This window comes from Pteropus vampyrus, unplaced genomic scaffold, assembly GCF_000151845.1.
Source record: "Pteropus vampyrus isolate Shadow unplaced genomic scaffold, Pvam_2.0 Scaffold74, whole genome shotgun sequence".
In the NCBI taxonomy this organism is placed as follows: Eukaryota; Metazoa; Chordata; class Mammalia; order Chiroptera; family Pteropodidae; genus Pteropus; species Pteropus vampyrus.
In genome coordinates this window covers 6,142,492-6,161,422 of record NW_011888855.1, presented here as the reverse complement: position 1 = coordinate 6,161,422, position 18,931 = coordinate 6,142,492, and the positions used below count along the sequence as shown (strand labels likewise).

The window sequence follows — 18,931 nt, the reverse complement described above, 5'->3', positions numbered from 1 at the left end:
GCTACAAAGAAGTTAATGATTTTACTCATCAATGTAAATATCACGACCCTAAATTTTATATCTCAAATGTGATCTTTGGGATATTGAATGTATGTCGGTAAAAACTACCTTGGACTAAATCATACTTTGAGATAGGAATAAAACTTGGGGGGGAAGAAAGTCCCTGTCATTACTTGCCTGATTATGTATCCTCTAATGTAAAGGATTATGTGACTTAAAAATAAGTTTAAAAATCCCTCATTTTTTAATACCTCAATTTCCTTAAGTAGCATCTATGTTATTAAATAATAACTGCTTATGCACTAAACCATTCACAGGCGGTCTGAACAGAGATGGCTCAGAGATGCTGAGGTGTTTAATCATCTATCTAGTTACTTATTTTTTATGCCAACTTGAAGATGGCATTCAAAGTTACAATAATCATCTATAAGAGAGTGAGATCCATAAGATAACTGACACAAGTACGGTGCTTTGCAGTGTACAACTGACAAGTATATTCATGGTCTCACTTTACTATGTGATTGGTATTTTAAAGAAAGTGAAAACTTGGAGTAAACTTTTTCAGAATCTTCGGCTCACTTCATTTTGCATTAGGCATAGGATGAACAATAAATTGAGGTCAAAATTCTAAACTTCATAATAAAAATAAAACATAAATGTCTTTTGTACTTAATAGGAATATTATTTACACCCTTTCAGCAAAGTACATATATCCAGCTCCATAATGGGTGACTTGAGCTAAAGATCAATTTCCATATTCAATCAATTTCTTCTCTTATTCTTTATTTTAACTAAATAAATAAAAAAAAAACTATGGAGTGATTTCTTTTGGAAAATCACTTCTTAATATTCTTTCAGATGCTAATTTCAATAAGATCCCAATTTTAGATACAAGAACAAATGGATTTCTAATCTACTCTTCAGTTGTATTTGCTTCTGAAAGTATTCTTCGCATTTTGTTCTAGTGCTTAGAAAGATGTTCACTAGTAAGTCTATAATTTTTCTTAAGTTCAAAAAATAATAATATAAATAAGGTTTAAGGTAGAGGCAAACTAAGCAATCAAGACATTTGTACCAGTTTGGTCTTCTAAAGAAATCCCATCATCTTATCCTTCACAATAAAACTTTTGTTTTGGCTCTGAGTTAAATTTAAAACAATTCACAAAAATCTACCTATGTGCATTTCTACCTACCAGCCTGTACGATATACACTGCCATGTAGAAAAGTGGAGCCCTTTACCTGCCACCCATGTCACACTACGATGGGTACACTTAGCGTAAATCAATACCCTGAAAGACATACACACATCAGCCATATTTTATTTAATTCTCAGTTTTCACTATTTTCTTCAATACAGAATCACATCTGGAGGCATACTGCTGCCTACCAACTCTTCTCTAGATGTAAGTCAGTGTGCAGATTTTCATTCAGTAGCACCAGCTTTGATTCGCATGGACATGCCTTTACTTGCTAAATGTCTAACCAGTGTTCCGTGGCACTGAACCCACACCCAGTTTCTTTAATCTCCTCTACAGCTCACAAAATAATTATTAACTTATTCCAAAATTTCTTCTCTTCAACAAGTTTTCAGTGATCAATAAATAAACAATTACTCGGCATTTCTCCCTCACGTATATACTTATGGCAAGGGAAGATTCACATTTTGCATTATCAATGAGAAATGTTTTGACCTCATTCTGGAATAACTTGATTTACTAGAAAGGCTTAATCAGACCTATATATTGGTAAGCATAGGACCCCTTTACCTACCTTAAGCATTATCATAAAATCTATGATTTGCCATGACATCAAAGGGTGCCTAGTTCCATCTTCCAGCTGATTCTTCGATCCCTCTACTCTTTTCACAAATGGACCCCTTGTCTCTATTCTAACACATGTATGAACAGCAAACTCAAGTCTGCCCTCTCCCACAAAGTAATATTTCATCTCCAAATAATGCTTATCCAGTCCTTTTTCACATTATCAAGCTCCCCATAGTTTCCCCACTGGGTTCCAGTTCTATTCCTTAGGACCCAACAGGTAAATTCAATACTTCATTTGTGTGAGAGTGTTTTTTCAAAATGTTAAAAGCTGCTATTAAGTCCTCTACTTCAAGCTAAATATTCCTCACTCCTTTAACTGTTTCTCATATGGTTCAAGAGTTACCATAATCCTATTTACTCTTTCGAGCTTCTCTCTTTTAGAATGTAGTCCTTAATTTTAAACACAATACATGCACTATCATGACAGAAAGTATGCTTTTGGAGAATATATGAATAACTGAAAAGAATGCACACGACTTTAACCTTATCCCTTTCCAACACCCCATTTCTATTACTGTAGTTTGTGATTTTAAAAAAAAAAGTTTTTGGCATCCATAGCACAGTGATAATTCACACTGCTCTTTCGCTAAGTTTATATCACTGAAATTTGATATCTGAGCAAGTAGCATGCATGAGGAATCTAAAAGTCTAAGCTTTTGGCTTCGGTTTTTCCATCTGGAGAATGTAAACAACATGTGCTATCTAGACCATGAAGCAGTTAAAGGCATGACTCAAAGCAACTTACTTGGAAGTAAACTGAAATTACAATGAAATTACAAAATATGAAAGCTCAAGCTTCTATTATTAGCATTCCAATTCTAATTTTACCAATGATGGTTTTAGATGGCTAAGGAAAGCCTGCACGAACACCTCTTGAACAAGTTTTATAAGGAATTAAAAACATAAATATCTATTTCAATTACATAAGTCCCCAACCTCCTCTACTATCATATAAGAGAAATGTGTGTAAGAATTTCAAGAAACCAAATATTCCATTGTCATAGCAATTAAATGGTTTATTTTATAGGTCAAAGCATTAAGGAATTTAATGATTACCTGTGGTTCAAAACCCATGTCAAACATTCTGTCAGCTTCATCTAAAACAACATATGTCACTCTTCGAAGATTAGTGACTCGACCTAAGATGAGGGGAAAAAAAAGAAAAAGAAAACTAAAAATCAGTCACAATTCATTTTATGGCTACCAAGAACATTAAAAAACTGTAAAGGGAACTAAAATGCCTGACTTAACCAGAGGGGTAAGTTAGGTATCTTTAAACAGTGAAAAGAAATTTTGGTCTACAATGTCTTAATCTAATGGCAAATACTTTCTGACAATGGGTATATGAGGCCCTTTATTTTGTCAAACTCGTCTCTTGCATACCATCATAGGGCCTGAAGAACCTGTAAAATTCAGAAAACAGCCCTCTCCAAAACACATCATAAAACTAAGACTGAGATGAAGCATCGAGCCACATCAGCCATTATCTGACAGCATCACCTAGGAAAAAACATATTAGAGATTACAGCGTATGTGTGGAAAGCAAGTTCCAGTGCTAACTATTTCAGATGTAGAAAATCTCTATATTACTTTATAACCTACTTCTATATAGTTAGAAACTTCTAATGGGCACATCAAAACATTAATGAGAAGCTATGCAACATCATTAGGTAACTAACATATTATACACAAAATACCAAATATATTACATATGTATATTTTTCAATACAAAAATACAAATCCAACTTTATTAAGTGCTCCCACTGGTTTAAATAAATACAAAAGGCTTCTTAGCCAGTGGAAATTAAATACATACACGGGAAACCCCTTCTAAAAAATTAACACAAGCATTCTATCAATGGTTGAATCAATCACCTGGCAAAAACGTGTATAGTTATTAAATATAAATCAAAAGGACAGATAATGGAAAAAGGTAAAATTAATTGAGATGAGTTTCAGGAGAAGACTTATCAATGCAGCATTGAGAAAAAACAAGGGATTATTTCACCAACATTCAACCCAAAATTTTTCATATGCTGTACAAGCGCAATGACTTATCAAACAATTTTGATGTCATTTTGGCAACTTCATGTAAAATTAGAATATATACAGAAATTCAAGCAGAATGCTATTAGAAACATGCATTACAGTTTTTAATACTCTATTATGTATATATTAACTACTGCAATGGAAACCTTTGAAAGCATTTTCTTCAAAAAATAGAAACAAGTCCAAATAAATGCTTTCTAATATTTAAGTATTTCATACTAACATCTGCAGCCCCAAGATTGGGAACAGCATTAAATTACCTACCTTTGATGGTTTAAGTCTCGGAAGCCCAGTTCTATAAATCTTGAAGGGCCTTTCTCCACAGAAGTTAAATAATGTCAACAGTTTAGTAACAGTTTTGATAGGGAATAATTTAACAAAGCACAACATATGAGCTAAAAACATGCAATATTACAAAAGATAAAATTTCTTGAAGCTGCAATATCTTAATTTTTCCAGTACTGTAAGAAAATACTAGCTCCTGTAGAGAAAAAGTCTAAATTTTACAATGAAAAAAAAAGATAATCCCCCACTCTATTAGAAGGAAAGTTAAACCAAAATTGGATTTAAAATCCAGGTAAGTGCTTAAAAGATGATGGAATTACTTCTGACAAGAAATTTTAATTAAAACTGCAAAAATATTTTGAACACTTGCAACAATGAGCTTGTTGCAATACAAAATTTAAGATATTACAGCTTTGAGAAGAAACATAGAAACCTTTTGTTGGTTTCTTGTATCTGCTTTAACAAAAATGTACAGAATTTAAAAAGGAAAAAAGAGAACAAAAAATACCCCGGACTTACCACTGTTAGCTGCTAACATGTCAATCATTCGACCAGGTGTACAAACAATAATTTCGGCACCTCTTTTCAATTCAGCAATCTAATAAAAAAGAAGAAATTTATAGTCTATTTATAACTAATGCTTATTTAAGAGATTTGAAAATACTACCTGGGGTCCTTGCACAGATCACTTATCCATAACCTAAGACAGTGAGGCCTAATTAGAAGACTCCATAGCTTCTTGCTTAATTGTTTAGAATGATGGAGCACTATTAAAGGAACAGGTAGTGGCAACATGACGCAACATGACCACATAGTGCTATAACTTTGAAGTCAATGAAAACCAAATATTTTCACCAATTTTGACACAATCCCTTAAAACCAAGAAAGGAACATGAGAAGTAAATAAAGCAATTAAAAGATCAATGTTTTTCAAAATGAAGAGTTGTTTCCATTAGTGATAAGTTATAATCAGCGTTTTTAAAATGGAATAGAATGAAAAATATTAGAATCTGTTAGACATAAAACTTTTACTTCAATTATGTATAAATATAGTATGCATGTACCAGGTTATTTTGTAAATAAATTTCTTATTCTAGGCTGTGGTCAAAAAAATTGACAAACTCAGAAAACTAAGTTCAAGTGTTTAAAATATTATTAGGTTAACAGAAGCAAATATTCCCAAAGTATGTTCTAGAACCTGAGAACACTAGAACACAGAAAGGTTTTGTGGTTAAATAAGTTCAAAAATGCCATTTAATTTATCCCATTTTTCTAGCAATACAATATATATTGGCTTACTAAAGACTAATAAATCTTGGAAAGAAATCTGTTATAATTTTGTATAATCCAACATTTCCAAAGCTTATTTGATCACAGAACCCAGGTTTTTCCTTTTCTAGTTTAAACAAAATATCCAATGACTATCATTCTTTAAAAGACACTTGAAGAAATGTCAAACTAGAAAGAGTGAATGAAGGTATATTTAAATAATTCTTGCTAAAAATCATTTAAGAATGCAGATGAAACTGACATTAATGCATCCCACTTATCACCACCTTTCAAAGATCCCAAGCAGAAGAGAGAAAATAAAGGCTGGTCCAATCTAGGTTCCAGGACAAACTATGTCTTCTTAACTCTTAAAGACTTTGGTCAACTTGCTTAACCTTTCTGAACATTTATCTGTAAAATGGAAAAAAAAAAAAAAAAATCTGCCTTCCTTGAGCAAAGAAAGACGAAGAGGAAAGGGAAAGCTAAGGTATCAGAACAACTCAAAAATTCCAAAATATTAACATTTACATTCTTACTATTATTTTCACACCTCATGCTTTTTCAGATTGTAGAAGCAATCACTATATAAAATGCTAAAACAAAAACTCACTTTTAAATTATTAAATCACTCAATTTAAGAAAATGAAAAATCTAAATGTTCATTTTATAAATACCTGCTCACTGATTCCTGTTCCTCCATAAACACAGACAACTCTAAGTCCCAAAGTCTTTGAAAATTTTTTACATTCTTTAGTAATCTGTAAAGCCAGTTCTCGGGTTGGAGTCATGATGACAGCTGAAAAGATAAATATGTTAAAAGCCTAACCACCAAAATTCTTAAGACTATGCTTTAAAGTGTTAAATTTAACTTCAGCAATAAAGTTTAAATCTCTTTGTCTAATTGTTGTTTCTGTTTTGTTTTCTGCACCTCTGAAAACCTATTTCAAAAGCTTTATAATAGTAGAGATTGTGGGGAAGGTTAATTTTAAGTAGATTTTAAGAACATGCTATAGGAAGATAAATCAGATTTAAATGCCTATGCAACCATCAAGAAAATACCTGGTTGAAAAGAATGCAAATCATTCTCAACTGCAAATCACAGAGCAAAGATAATCAAACGACTCACTGTGCCACTGAGCCATTCCACTGCTTCCGGAAACAACCTTGGTCTGAGGGGCACAGATAGAGGAAAAATATACTATGCCCTCTTTTTTTCAAGAGAAGAACTGGTAACAACTTTCCAAAACCCTATCCGAATTTGCAGAACAGATCTCTACCAAATGAATCAAGAAATGTGAATCTGAAGACTAAGTCCTGAATGAAATGCTGGCACTATACAGCCTTTTAAGGCCAAAAAAAGAAAATACATTTCCCTACAATCTTCTATGTTGAGTTTATAGATCCACTGATACTGGGATTAAGAACAAACCTCAACATAAAAAAACAGATAGATGCACGAGGAGTCTACCTGCCGAGTCAGAGTTTAAAAACTGAGCTGTGCCAGGAGAGGCTGTTTTTGTACTTCTGAGATGTCACTCCAGAGCTCTGAAGATTCTCACTCCACCTGCTGGTAAGGGGAAATCAGCCCCAAAGTGCCAAATTTATAGAGGAAATGTATATAAAGACATCTTTATGTTATAATTAAGAACAATATAAAGTATCAGGTCTTTCTGATTAACTGACAACAAAATCGTTATCTGAAAAAATAGTTTAATGAAAGAATTTGTACCTATCGGCCCCTCTCCTTCTTCTAATGACCTCTGATCCATGATGTGTCTAAACATGGGCAACAGAAAAGCAATGGTCTTTCCGCTTCCCGTCTTGGCAATACCAATCAAATCTCGTCCAGACATAATAGCAGGGATCGCCTGGGTTTGGATTGGTGTGGGCTTTTCATAGCCATGCCTTAAAAAGCAAACCAAAAGAAGACAAGGTAAAAGTTGAGATCTCTGGGGCTCTCAAAGTTCAAGAGTAAGATTTCCCAAAAATGTGGTATTTTCCATACAATGAAATATTATTTGGCAACAAGGAATAAAAACACTGACACACTCTATATCATGGATGAACTCTGAAAATATTATGCTAAGTAAAAGAAGTCAGTCACAAAAAACTACACTGGTACGCTCCCATTTATATGAAATAACCAAAATAGACAAATCTATAGACAAGAGGTTAGTGGTTGCCTAGGGTGGAGAAGAAGGGAGATGACTGACCATTAATGGACATAGGTCTCTTTTGGGGATGATAAAAATGTTCTAAAATTAGTTTATGGTGAGAACTGTATAACTCCGTAAATACACTAAAAAATCATTGAATTGTACACTTTAAAGGGTCAATTTTATGAAGCTATTTAAGAAAAAACAAATCAGTTTTTCTATTTGAGTAAAATTATAACCAAAGGAGATATTTGTGTGAAAGGGCTACTTTGGAGTGGCAAGACTTTGCAAAATGTGGACAACCACTATCTACTTACTTTTTGAGAGAATTTAAGATCTTCATGGAAATTCCACACTGGACCCAAGATTTAATTGGTTTGGGGCAACCTTTCCCCTTGACAGTAATGCCCTCCATTTCCAACCGAAATACATTCACCTCTACAAAACAAAATCCAGATTAAAAACTCTTATGGTTCTACTGGTGCCTTCTATTTTTCAATTAGGCACGGTAAGATTGAGAGCCTCTGTTTTTTTTTAGTGCTACCCAAGATTATTCCATAGAAAAGCTATAGGACAAAGCACTGAAATCTCAGTGAGTTAAAGCGATTACTGTTGCAACCAACTAGAGATGAAAAGAAGTATCTTAATTTCTACAACTGGCTTTTGTCTTAAACTGCACCAGCAATAAAAGACCAATGACTGACAAGTACTACAACCACTTCTTTTCTAAGCAAGAGTTGCCCAGATTATCCTTATTCTACCATTACATAGATTCACATTGGTTCCTAACACTCAAATCCCAGAAGGAAAAGGCTAATAACAGTATTTTATTTGTTAACCTCACATGGAAAGTATTTTCAATCATAAAAATCTCACCTACATAAACCAAACTAATTTTGTTCATTTTTTATGCTTCCAAAAACACATAGATTTCTCACAGCTCTGAATCTTTGCAGATGATTTTCCCACTTTCTACAATGACTTCTCAACTTCTAGTTCCCTCTCTCGCTTCTCCAGGTAAGCCAAGCAAATTCTCTCTACTCATGTATCAACTCACATTCCTCCCGGACAAAAAAGTGAATCCTTCTCTGTTCCCACAATAAGCAGTAAATGAATAAAAGCATTTTACCCTCTTGAGACATTTTTGCTAGCTCTGGAACTTCAACATAAAAGTTTTTTCTGAATGGTTCATATTCAATCTTTCCATGATCTACTGGTTCTAGAAGCTTTCTCTGTTTGGTTTGATAGCCTGTAAGGGCTGTCTGAAGATCAACTTCTTCCTCCTCTGAAGAGTACTACAATTTTGGGGGGAAAAAAAAAAAAAAGTAAAGAGTTAAATGCATTACTATTTTTTCTTTATATGAAGGAATCCTAGTTTTTAAAATCACCCTCTTCTAGAAAATATGTTTTGGCTTTTATTTTTTTACTTTCTGACTTTTTCAACTTTTTCCTTTTTTCTTTCCCCTTATAGAAAGTTATAACAATATAAAATAATAAAATAATTCTAATATGGCTTTAATGAAGTTTTGCTATATTTCTCCCTAGAGAAATCTTTATGTGCATGTTAATAGAAAGAAAATTCATTTTGACTTCCTCTCTTTCCTTATTTTGCGTTGAGATGAGCTGATGAAGGGCAAGGGGGAATCAAAATGTGGGCATACAGAGGGTCAAAGATGTCAGAATGCTATACCAACTGGATATTCAGCTACAATGCTACTGAGAATAGCAAGAATTCTCCAACAGTAGTTTGAATATAGGAAAAGCACATTTCCATCAGTCTTTCTAATAAATACTTCTAGGGTAGTATCATGAACAAAATCAAAACTGAAGAATTACCTCCATGGCATCCTGGTCATTCTCCATCAGCTCACCTTTCTTCTTATCAGAATCTACAACAGCTTTTTTGGTTGTCACAACAGTGACAACTTTTGTGACCGTTGGCCCGGACTTCTGAAATAAAAAAGGAATATAAAATATTTTGCAAAGCTGAAATACAAATTACATGCCAGCTGACACACAATGATAACTGCCATAATTTATAATTCGAATAAAAGTTGTTAGCGGCACCTTAATGAACACACAAAAAGTAGTCTTAATTTGTTTAAATGTTAAAATAAAATATATTCATGTTATTTTATAATACATTAATATGTAGTTTATTGTACAACATATAATTTTATATAATATTATGTAATATAATTTATTTAAAAATACTACTAAACGGTACTTTTCACTCATTTGACAAGCCAGACTCTGTTCTAGGAGTTTAGGATAAATCAATAAAACAGTAAAAGTCACTGCTCTTGAGGAGCTTTTATTTTAGAAGAAGGGGCAAACAATAAACATGATAAAAAAAAATTACATTCCATAATTTGTCAAAATGTAATAAATGCTACTAAAATGAAAAACAGACTAGGATACAGAGGATAGAAGTATGAAAGTGCTGAAGAAGTCTGGAGAGGACCTACTGAGAAGGCAACAAGAAGCAAAGGTACTGAACAAAGATGATAATGCTGAGACTGACTTCTGAAATAAGAACACGTACAGTTAAAATTCACTAGCATCTATGGTACTTAGAAAAAGTACTGGTATTTCTAGGATATGGGAGAAAACAAAAACATTATATAAAGTCATGCAAGTCAGTAGTTGGTCAATGTAACAATGAAATCAAGTTATTCAAGTAGGAACATAAATCTTTAAAAAGAAAATTCCATACCTTTTCATTTCCTCCACCACCTTTTACACTTCTCATATTAAACTTTTTTACTTCCTCTTTCACTTCTTCCATGTAAGCATCTAATGGATCTAACTCCTCACCTTCCATTTCATTTCCTTCCTTTTCAGCTTCTGCAGGATCATCTTCATCATCTTAAATTTTAGAAAACACTTCTTTGTTCACATTTCAAAAGGAAATACTTCACAATCCAACCACACCCTACCATTCTAACCTTTTCTCGCTACCCAAATATCCTGTTTTCCAATTAACCAAGGTACACTGCAGTTCGAATACTCACATTTAGAAGTTTTTAAATTAAGCATGTAGTTTTTAATAATGATACAAGAAACAAATTATAATAAATTATAAATTATTAAATTGACAAGAAGCAAAAAGGTTAATTATACCTAAAAAAAAAATAGATGTCCAGTATTAAATCTTGCAACTACACTACTAAAAGCAGAACTTCTTTCTACTAACTGATATGCTTCTTTTTCTTCCAATTAGCTTTCTTTAAATCAAAGAAAAAATAGTAACGCCTTCTTAATTCAAGACAATCTAACTTTTTCTACGTAACCAAGACATCACCACTACTTAAAGATACAATCCATTCATCTATTTGAACTACTCTGTGGAACTTTCAGAGAAAATAATTCATAGGAATTTTCTCAGAAAATGGAGTAAAATTCCTTTTTCCTATAAAATTCCACATTTTTCCTCCTTACTAAAACCTCAAAAGTTAAAATCAGCTATGGAGGGGAAATGTTAAGACATTAAAAAATGAGAGGAAAGACCTGAAAACATGCCCTTAATTTACTCTCATTACTAACATTCTTATTTGTAGTAAAAAGCAAAAAGCTATTTACTATGCCATAAGCACCCAACTCACCTCTCTAAAGTAAAACTAATGATCCTTACCGAACACTAATTTACAATTTTAAATTTAACATAAATATTTAAAGAGGCATTTAAAACCACCATATGAATCCAGCAATTCCAGTTCTAAGCATATACCCCAAAAAACAGAATGCAGGGACTCAAACGGATACTTGCACACCAATATTCACAGCAGCATTATTCACCATATTATTCACAGCCAAAAGGTGTAAACAACCCATATATCTAACAGATGAACAGGCAAACAAAATGTGGTATATACATACGATGGATTATTATTCAGCCATAAAAAGGAATGGAATTCTCATACATGCTATAACATGGATGAACCCTGAAGACATTATGCTAAGTGAAATAAGCTAGACACAAAGAATAAATATTGTATGGTTCCACTTTCATGAATTACCTAGATAGGCAAATTCACAGAGGCAGAAAGCAGAACAGAAGAACCAGGGATGAGGTGGGGAGGCAGCCATAGGATTAGGAATTATTTAATAGGTACAGAGTTCCTGTTTGGATGATGAGAAAAGTTCTGGCAATGGATAGTGGTAATGGTCACACAACACTGAGAATGTATTTAATGCCACTGAATTGTACACTTAAAAATGGTTAAAATGGTAAACACTGTTATATATATTTTTCCACAATAAAAAATGGCCTTAAAAATCCTAATATAAAATATTACTCATGATTCTAGAATATTCTACGTAAATTGCTATATAGACTATCAGTCTAACAAATGAATGTACCATCGTCATCTTCTAAACTCCATTTTTTCCCTTGTTTCATTTCTTCAATTTCCTTTTTCAGTTCCCCTATGTTTTCCATGGCCTTTTTGCGTTGCTCTTCTCGCCATTTTTCTACTCTTTCTTTTCGCTTTCTCATTTCTTCTTCCAGCTTATTTTGGTCAAAGTTCTTGAGGGGAAAAAAGAAAGAAAGAGAGGAAAGCAAGGATTAACAATTTCACTCCAAGTGACATTCCAAGTAATTTCTCCAATGTATAAAAGAGGAAAAAAAATAGATGTATATACAAACTCCTATATTAAGACCAGATTAAGATGTGTGTCTTTTTTAAATATATCCATGAATATACCAGCAAAATGAAATCACAAAAAAGCATTAACTAAGAAAGCAGATGTACTTCAAACACCATAAATTAATCTTTTTAGTTACAAGCAATATATACACATGAATTCAATTTCTTCCTCAAAGTAGAAACTAAATGAATTATCGGCAAAGTTCTCTACTTATTAGTTATTCTCAACTTTAAATCCTCTGAACTCCTCCAGGACTGGTTCAATAAAAAGCATTTTTTCAACATGATTAAGGATTAATCATGGTCTTCTGTAGCCTTCAGGTCTAAAGTTCTTAGAAACAGCCATTCTAAAGCCCTTATCAAGATTATTAATAATATTCTTAGGAGGGGACAGCAAGTCATTTTCATAGCCATAATCAGCAACTTAAAGATTAAGCATTATAAAAGTCAAAATTTTATATATATGTTACTATTATAGATAGGTATGAAAATATATATGTAAAAAACAGTCAAAGAGAATATTACAAAATTGTAATGGTGATGGTGTTTCAGGCACCTGGCATTACAGAGAATTATTTCTGATTTTCCAAATATCTTATAATACAGTTACATAATACTTATATTTTAAAAATAAATTTCTTAAACAAAAAAGCTTTGCTCTTGAATTTATATTCTTATTTTTAATATAATTTATAATATTCCATCCTCTGTAAAGATAAGCCCCAGAAAACTTGTGCTTTTTTCGAGGTCACCCAGTCATTCAACAGAAAAAAACTGGATCAGAAACCAGATCCCCCCTGACTGCTCCTGCTGTATTCTTTCTTAGCTATCCTGCTCAGCAAGCAGGTCCCAGCTCCCTTAAAAAAAAAAAAAGGAACACTAAAAACATAGAAGAAACACAAAATAACAAAACAAGGTATGAGTAGGCAATTCAAAAAAAGTGCAGAAGGTAATTAAACTTAAAATACATTATATATTATAAATTTATATTATGTTCATAGTATTTAAAACTATTCACTCACATATTGGTAAAAGTTAAATTTTGAAATTCTCATGTCGGCAAGGAAGCATGGAAACAGACATTTTCATATGTCTATATCATAAGTCAAATTATATAACTTTTCTGGAAAGCAATTTGATACTATTTACCAAATTGTTAAATATATATACCCACTGATAAAGCCATTTCACTGATACCAATTTACCTTATTCTATATTCACAAAAGGCATATGTACAAGGATTAATGCACCATTGTTTGTAACTGCAGATTGAAAACAACCTAAATAACCATCAAGTGATCTCTCCCTATCTTGTTTCTAAAGAAGTCTATGCAGGTATTTAAATTAATCAACCATATCTATGCATGCAGCTATTTAATGATCTCCAATACATAACAAATGAAAATAGCAAGGTATTCTACTTCTAAGTTGGATGGTGGGTATACGGCTGCTTATTATTCTTAAGACTTTATATATTGATAAAATAATTTATAATTTAAAAATGAACAAAAACAAGGTACAGAATGGTGTATATGGTATGATCATATTTTCTAAGTAAAAACAGATAATGTGTATAAATATGCAACTTTTATCAGAAAAAAAATTTTCTCATGGGTACAACTATTATGTTTATCTTTTATATGTTATTTATTCAAAATAAAACAGCATTAAAAAAACAAATAAGAACTTGTCATTGCAGAAAAGTTTGCTATTATATAATTATTTGATTATTTATGTTAGTAAACATACTCCGGCATCTTTTTCTTTTTCATCCTCCTTGTCATCTTTGTCTTTTTTCTTCTCTTTAGAACTTTCCCCACTATCTGTTTTCTCTTTGGACCTAGACCTACCAAAAAAGAGAGAGAGAGAGACATCATTTATTTGTTTGGAAATATTCATTTTAAAAAGACTTGTACTTTACTTTTTAGGTAAGAAAGAAACTTTCAAGAGTCAACTGCATTTTTATATTCCATTAATAAACACTTTGGAAATATAATGAAAAAATAATGCCCTGACACTAATTGCAAATATTATTAAATATTGTAAATTCACATAAGAAAAACTGGACATATTATATAAAAATTATAAAATTTAAATAGGAGAGGTAAAATTTAACAAATGGACAAATACAGCAAGACATTAATATTCTATAATTTATATATGTAATATTTGAAATCCCAATAGGTCTATATTTTGACCCTACCTATGGTATCTTAAAATGAATAAAATTTAATTTTAATGTTATCAAATTAGTTAATTTTTTTTTTATGATCAGTGCTTTTAAAAGTACCTTAGAAATCCTTTCAGATTTGGTCAAAATACCCAGAGATAAATAAGACATTCTTTAGTATAAACTTCAAAAATATTTTACCATCTAATTTACAGTTTTACCATCTAATTTGGTCTTTAATCTGCATGGAAATGCTTTCTGTGTACAGAATGAGGTAGGCAGTCCTATATCATTCTAGGATACCAAATGACCACAGCACCATTTATTGAAAAACCTTTTTCCCACTAATTATGTCACCACTGTCATTTATCAAATAACCATGTATGTGTGGATGTTTCTCAACTCTATATTGTTCCTTCTGATCCATTTGTCTACCCCCACACTAAAACCACACTATCTTAATTTCTATAACTTTATGAGAATTGTTGGTATCTTGTTGGCTCTTCAAGAGTGTTTGTCCTCTGCATTTCAAATTTTACAAGTTTTTCAAACACTTTTCTCTCCATGTCTGTTAATGACCTTTAAACATGAATATAAGTTGAAGTTAATAAAACACCTTCCCTGACTCTACTTAAATAAGCATGACTTTTCTCCTTTAATCTTATGAATATAGAGCATTACAAACTGATTTTCTAATGTTAAATCAATTTTCCATTCCTGGAATAAATCCAACTAGCTCATGATTGTTATCTTTTTTACATATTGGTGGATTTGGTGTGCTACTCTTTATGTTTAGATTGAATATAGACTATAATTTTCTTTTTACTAACAGCTCTTGTCAGGTTTAATTACCTATGTTCCTCTCAATTCATAAAGTAAATTTTTCTTCTTTCTTAAGTCTCTGTCAAAAGTATCATTACAGAGAGAAAAGACAAACTAGAGTAAAAAAATACATTTGCCACTCATATAACTGACAAAAAACAACTATTCAGGATTATTTAAAAACAAAACCAAAATCCTATCAATTCATTTTTTTCAATTACATTTGACATTCAATATTATATTAGTTTCAAGTGTACAGCATAATGATTAGACATTTATATAATTTACAAAGTGATTTCTTTGATAATATAAATCCATTTTTAAAGAGAGAAACAACACAATAGGAAAATGAATAAAAGATGTACATGTACTTCAGAAAAGAGGAAATGTAAATGACCAATAAACGTATGAAACGATGTTCAATCTCATTAGCAATCAAGAAAATGCAAATTAAAACCACAATGATATTGGTATTAGATATCTATCTACTCAATTAACAAAAACTAAAAGGACTGACAATACCAAATACTGGCAAGGGTATGGAGCAATTTCATATACTGCTAGTGGGAGTTTAATTAGTACATACTCTTTGGAAAGTATCTGGGATTACTTAGTAAAAATAAAGTTATGTTTATTCTACAACCATGTAATTTCACTTCTAGATAATAGACTCTAGGAAAATTCATGCACTTGTATACTAGGATTATACACACAAAAATGTTCATAATAGCCCAAAAGTTAAAACCACCTAAACATCTAGCTCAGTAGAATAGGTAAATAATGGTACATTTATACTACATAATAGTATTCAGCAATGAAAATGTACTACTTCTATAAGCAACGCAGATGAGTTTCAAACAACGTTGAGTAAAGACACAAAATACATGACTCATTCATGTAAAGTTAAAAAACACAGAAGTCTAAACTACTCTTTTTCCAGATACAAATGCAGCCATACAAATAAATTACCAGCACAGAAGTCAGGAGTGATTTTATCCAGGGAAGTAGACAGCTGAGTTAGAGAAGGAATGTGGAGGGCTTCTGGGGGTAATGTCAATGTTCTTGACCTTGGTGGTGGTTACATGGATGTTGCTTTATAATTATTTAATAAACTGCATGTTTATATTTTATTCACTTTTCTGAATTTACGTATTTTTTAACTTAAAATAACCCCAATGGGTATTATTACACTGACCTTGGTAAAATAAAAATAAAATTTAAAAAGTAAAATAAACAACATGGGGAAAATACTCATGACTAATACGATGACCATATATCAACCATCCTATGACACCACTTTAAAAACAACAGGCAAAGAACAAACCACTGACAAGAGAACCATAAAGAGTAAACAGATTATGTCTAACATAAATATTTCAAATCGAAACATGTACATTTACAAAAGCAAAGTCCACTCATCCTGAATAGCAGGAATGTATACCATGAATTAAAGTTATCTGCCAATCAATGTCAGAAATACTAAATAAATAATTTCAAAGGAAAAAACATAGTTCCTACAGAAATGTTTATGAAACATATTTCTGACCAATAGTAGGTATTAAATAAAGGTACAATGCATTGAGTGCAGAATCTAGTACTTTCCGATTGAATTATAAGCTTTAAAACCTATTAAAATAAAATTCAGCCAACAATTCATGATAGGAGCCAAACTCAGTAATTATTTTTAAAGGTTTTTTTTTTTTTTTAAATAAAGAATAAGGAAGACAGTTCCCAACCTGCATGACAGATACAGCGCAATGTTAACATTACCTATTCTCGGCTTTCTTGCTTTTATTGCCAGGACTGGAAGATCGGGATCGCCGGCCCCGGCTTCTACTCCTCGAGCGCCTTCTGTCTCGACTTCGAGATCTTCTTCGCTCTCGACTTCTGTCTCTCTCTCTACTTCTGGAACGCCTGAAAAGGGGACACTTTTCATATAGTCTATGATCAAGTGGAACTATTTCAGATTACGGTTCTGTTCCATCTTGAAAGAAGCTTCTTAATTTTTACCATTATTAAAGGAAGAGATTTCAATTAACTATCAAACTGGCTAAATAGGGAACAAGTAATGCCAATTCTTACAAGTGGTCAATGAAAAAATATAAGGATACTAATTTCAAATGATGTTTATTGAAAATCATGTCAAGTCTACAATAATAACTATTTGAAATCTATGGCCTATAATAGAACATCTAAATTTCAAAAACAGCCTAAACCTAAGTATAAGGATGGACAAAATGGGGCTGTGGAAAAATCAGATAGGAAGATAAGGAGACAAGAATACCTGTCTGCTGCTGCTACTAACTAGTGATATGATATGGAGCAGATGAACTCTCTGAGTCTCAGTTTCCTCATCTATAAAATATGGAGACTTCACGAGATAATCTCAAAATCCTTCTTGTTCCAAAATCTTGTGAGTCTACTTTCATACCAACAAAGTGAAAGACCAAATCTTAAATGACCAATTTCCCTTGTTAAAGTACTTAACTGAACTGTATGAAACTGTTCCTGAGACCACTTAATATGAAATTGAGGAAGCTGGCACTATCCATTGTCAAGGGTCAATATTTTCCCTGAGTACTATCTAATACCTTTCAAATCTCTCCTTCCAACGTTTGGAAAAAAAAAATTAAAGTTCTTTCTGTGATCAGTTCACAATAACTGTAAAACCATGTCTTCTTTCCTATTTTAACAAGTAACTTAAAATTTTGTTTATTTGTTTAATTTTTGGGTGTGTGAAAATTATTTTTATTTAAAGACTGTTTTTCACCCCCAGAAAGATTATGGCTGCTTGGCTGGTGCAAGGTCTACGTAATCAAGTAAAAGTAAAATAAAAATTAGGCTGTTCTTTGGTTTAAATTTAAAATAGTTTCAAACAGTAGGCAGGGCTTGGAGAGTACTCTGCCCTGTTTCCTTCTGTTGGCTTTTAGGCTGCTCTGAACACAGTGGTCAGCTTTCTTGAGACAGAATTAGAATAGAACCCCTTGATGGCATATTACTATACCTTTCGCTTCTTTTTTTAAACCTTTCTCAAGGGGACTTTCAAAGATTCTCTTTGGAAAACAGAAAATACAGCCTAAAGTCTCCAAACTTAAAATACTGCTTGAGGATCTTTGTTCTAGGCGAATCACTTCTGGACCTAATTAAACATGCTAAAGCAGAAGGTCTGTAAAGGGGCCACTAAATTCTAGTCCAAAACACCCTTCTGAAGAAGCCCAATTTAGCTGAGAAGGCTCAACTTATTATGGCTTATTTGGAAATTAATGTCCTACCTCAGACGCTTCCTGTCTCTTGATCGAGATCTTCTTTTATCCCTGCTACGAGACCTCTCTCTTCTTCTATCTCTATCTCTGCTTCTAGACCGTCTGTCATCTCCACGTTTACTTCTTTTGTCTGAGGGTGAGCGACTTCTAGATCGACTTCCCGAGCGTCCCCGTGATGCTGATCGTTTCCGATAGTGGCTAGAATATTAAGTTAAAGATTAAGTTTAGCAAACAGGTTCTACTTTATTTTATTTATTTAATTACATTTTTCCAAAAAAAACAAAAAAACCTCAGCAGACAAAATAAATTAGAGGAAAGCATGAACCTTCCCACTACAGCACATGTGAGGGGCTGGGGGAGAAACTGTCTTGAAAGGGAAGCAAAGTCAGTAAACAAAACAGACCAAACTCCTGCCTTTGGGCCCCAAGTAACTGGCATTCTGTA

The 18,931-nt window shown here is 32.3% G+C and overlaps 1 protein-coding gene across 3 annotated transcripts in view; it reads right to left on the bottom strand.

Annotated features, from left to right (window-relative positions):
• Positions 1-18,931, bottom strand: part of DDX46 (DEAD-box helicase 46) — a 44,163-nt gene that overhangs the window by 24,592 nt on the left and 640 nt on the right. For 2 of the 3 annotated variants that reach the window (XM_023531926.1, XM_011362328.2), the window contains exons 2-13: positions 18,497-18,685; positions 16,995-17,138; positions 13,982-14,078; positions 11,946-12,111; positions 10,300-10,451; positions 9,420-9,533; positions 8,713-8,878; positions 7,901-8,021; positions 7,157-7,332; positions 6,102-6,223; positions 4,678-4,756; positions 2,881-2,963 (exon numbers count right to left, since the gene is read on the bottom strand). In XM_023531926.1, coding sequence (XP_023387694.1) covers positions 2,881-2,963; positions 4,678-4,756; positions 6,102-6,223; positions 7,157-7,332; positions 7,901-8,021; positions 8,713-8,878; positions 9,420-9,533; positions 10,300-10,451; positions 11,946-12,111; positions 13,982-14,078; positions 16,995-17,138; positions 18,497-18,685 — 1,609 coding nt within the window. The remainder of the gene's footprint in view (positions 1-2,880; positions 2,964-4,677; positions 4,757-6,101; positions 6,224-7,156; positions 7,333-7,900; positions 8,022-8,712; positions 8,879-9,419; positions 9,534-10,299; positions 10,452-11,945; positions 12,112-13,981; positions 14,079-16,994; positions 17,139-18,496; positions 18,686-18,931) is intronic. The other variant, XM_023531927.1, reaches the window with a different exon arrangement.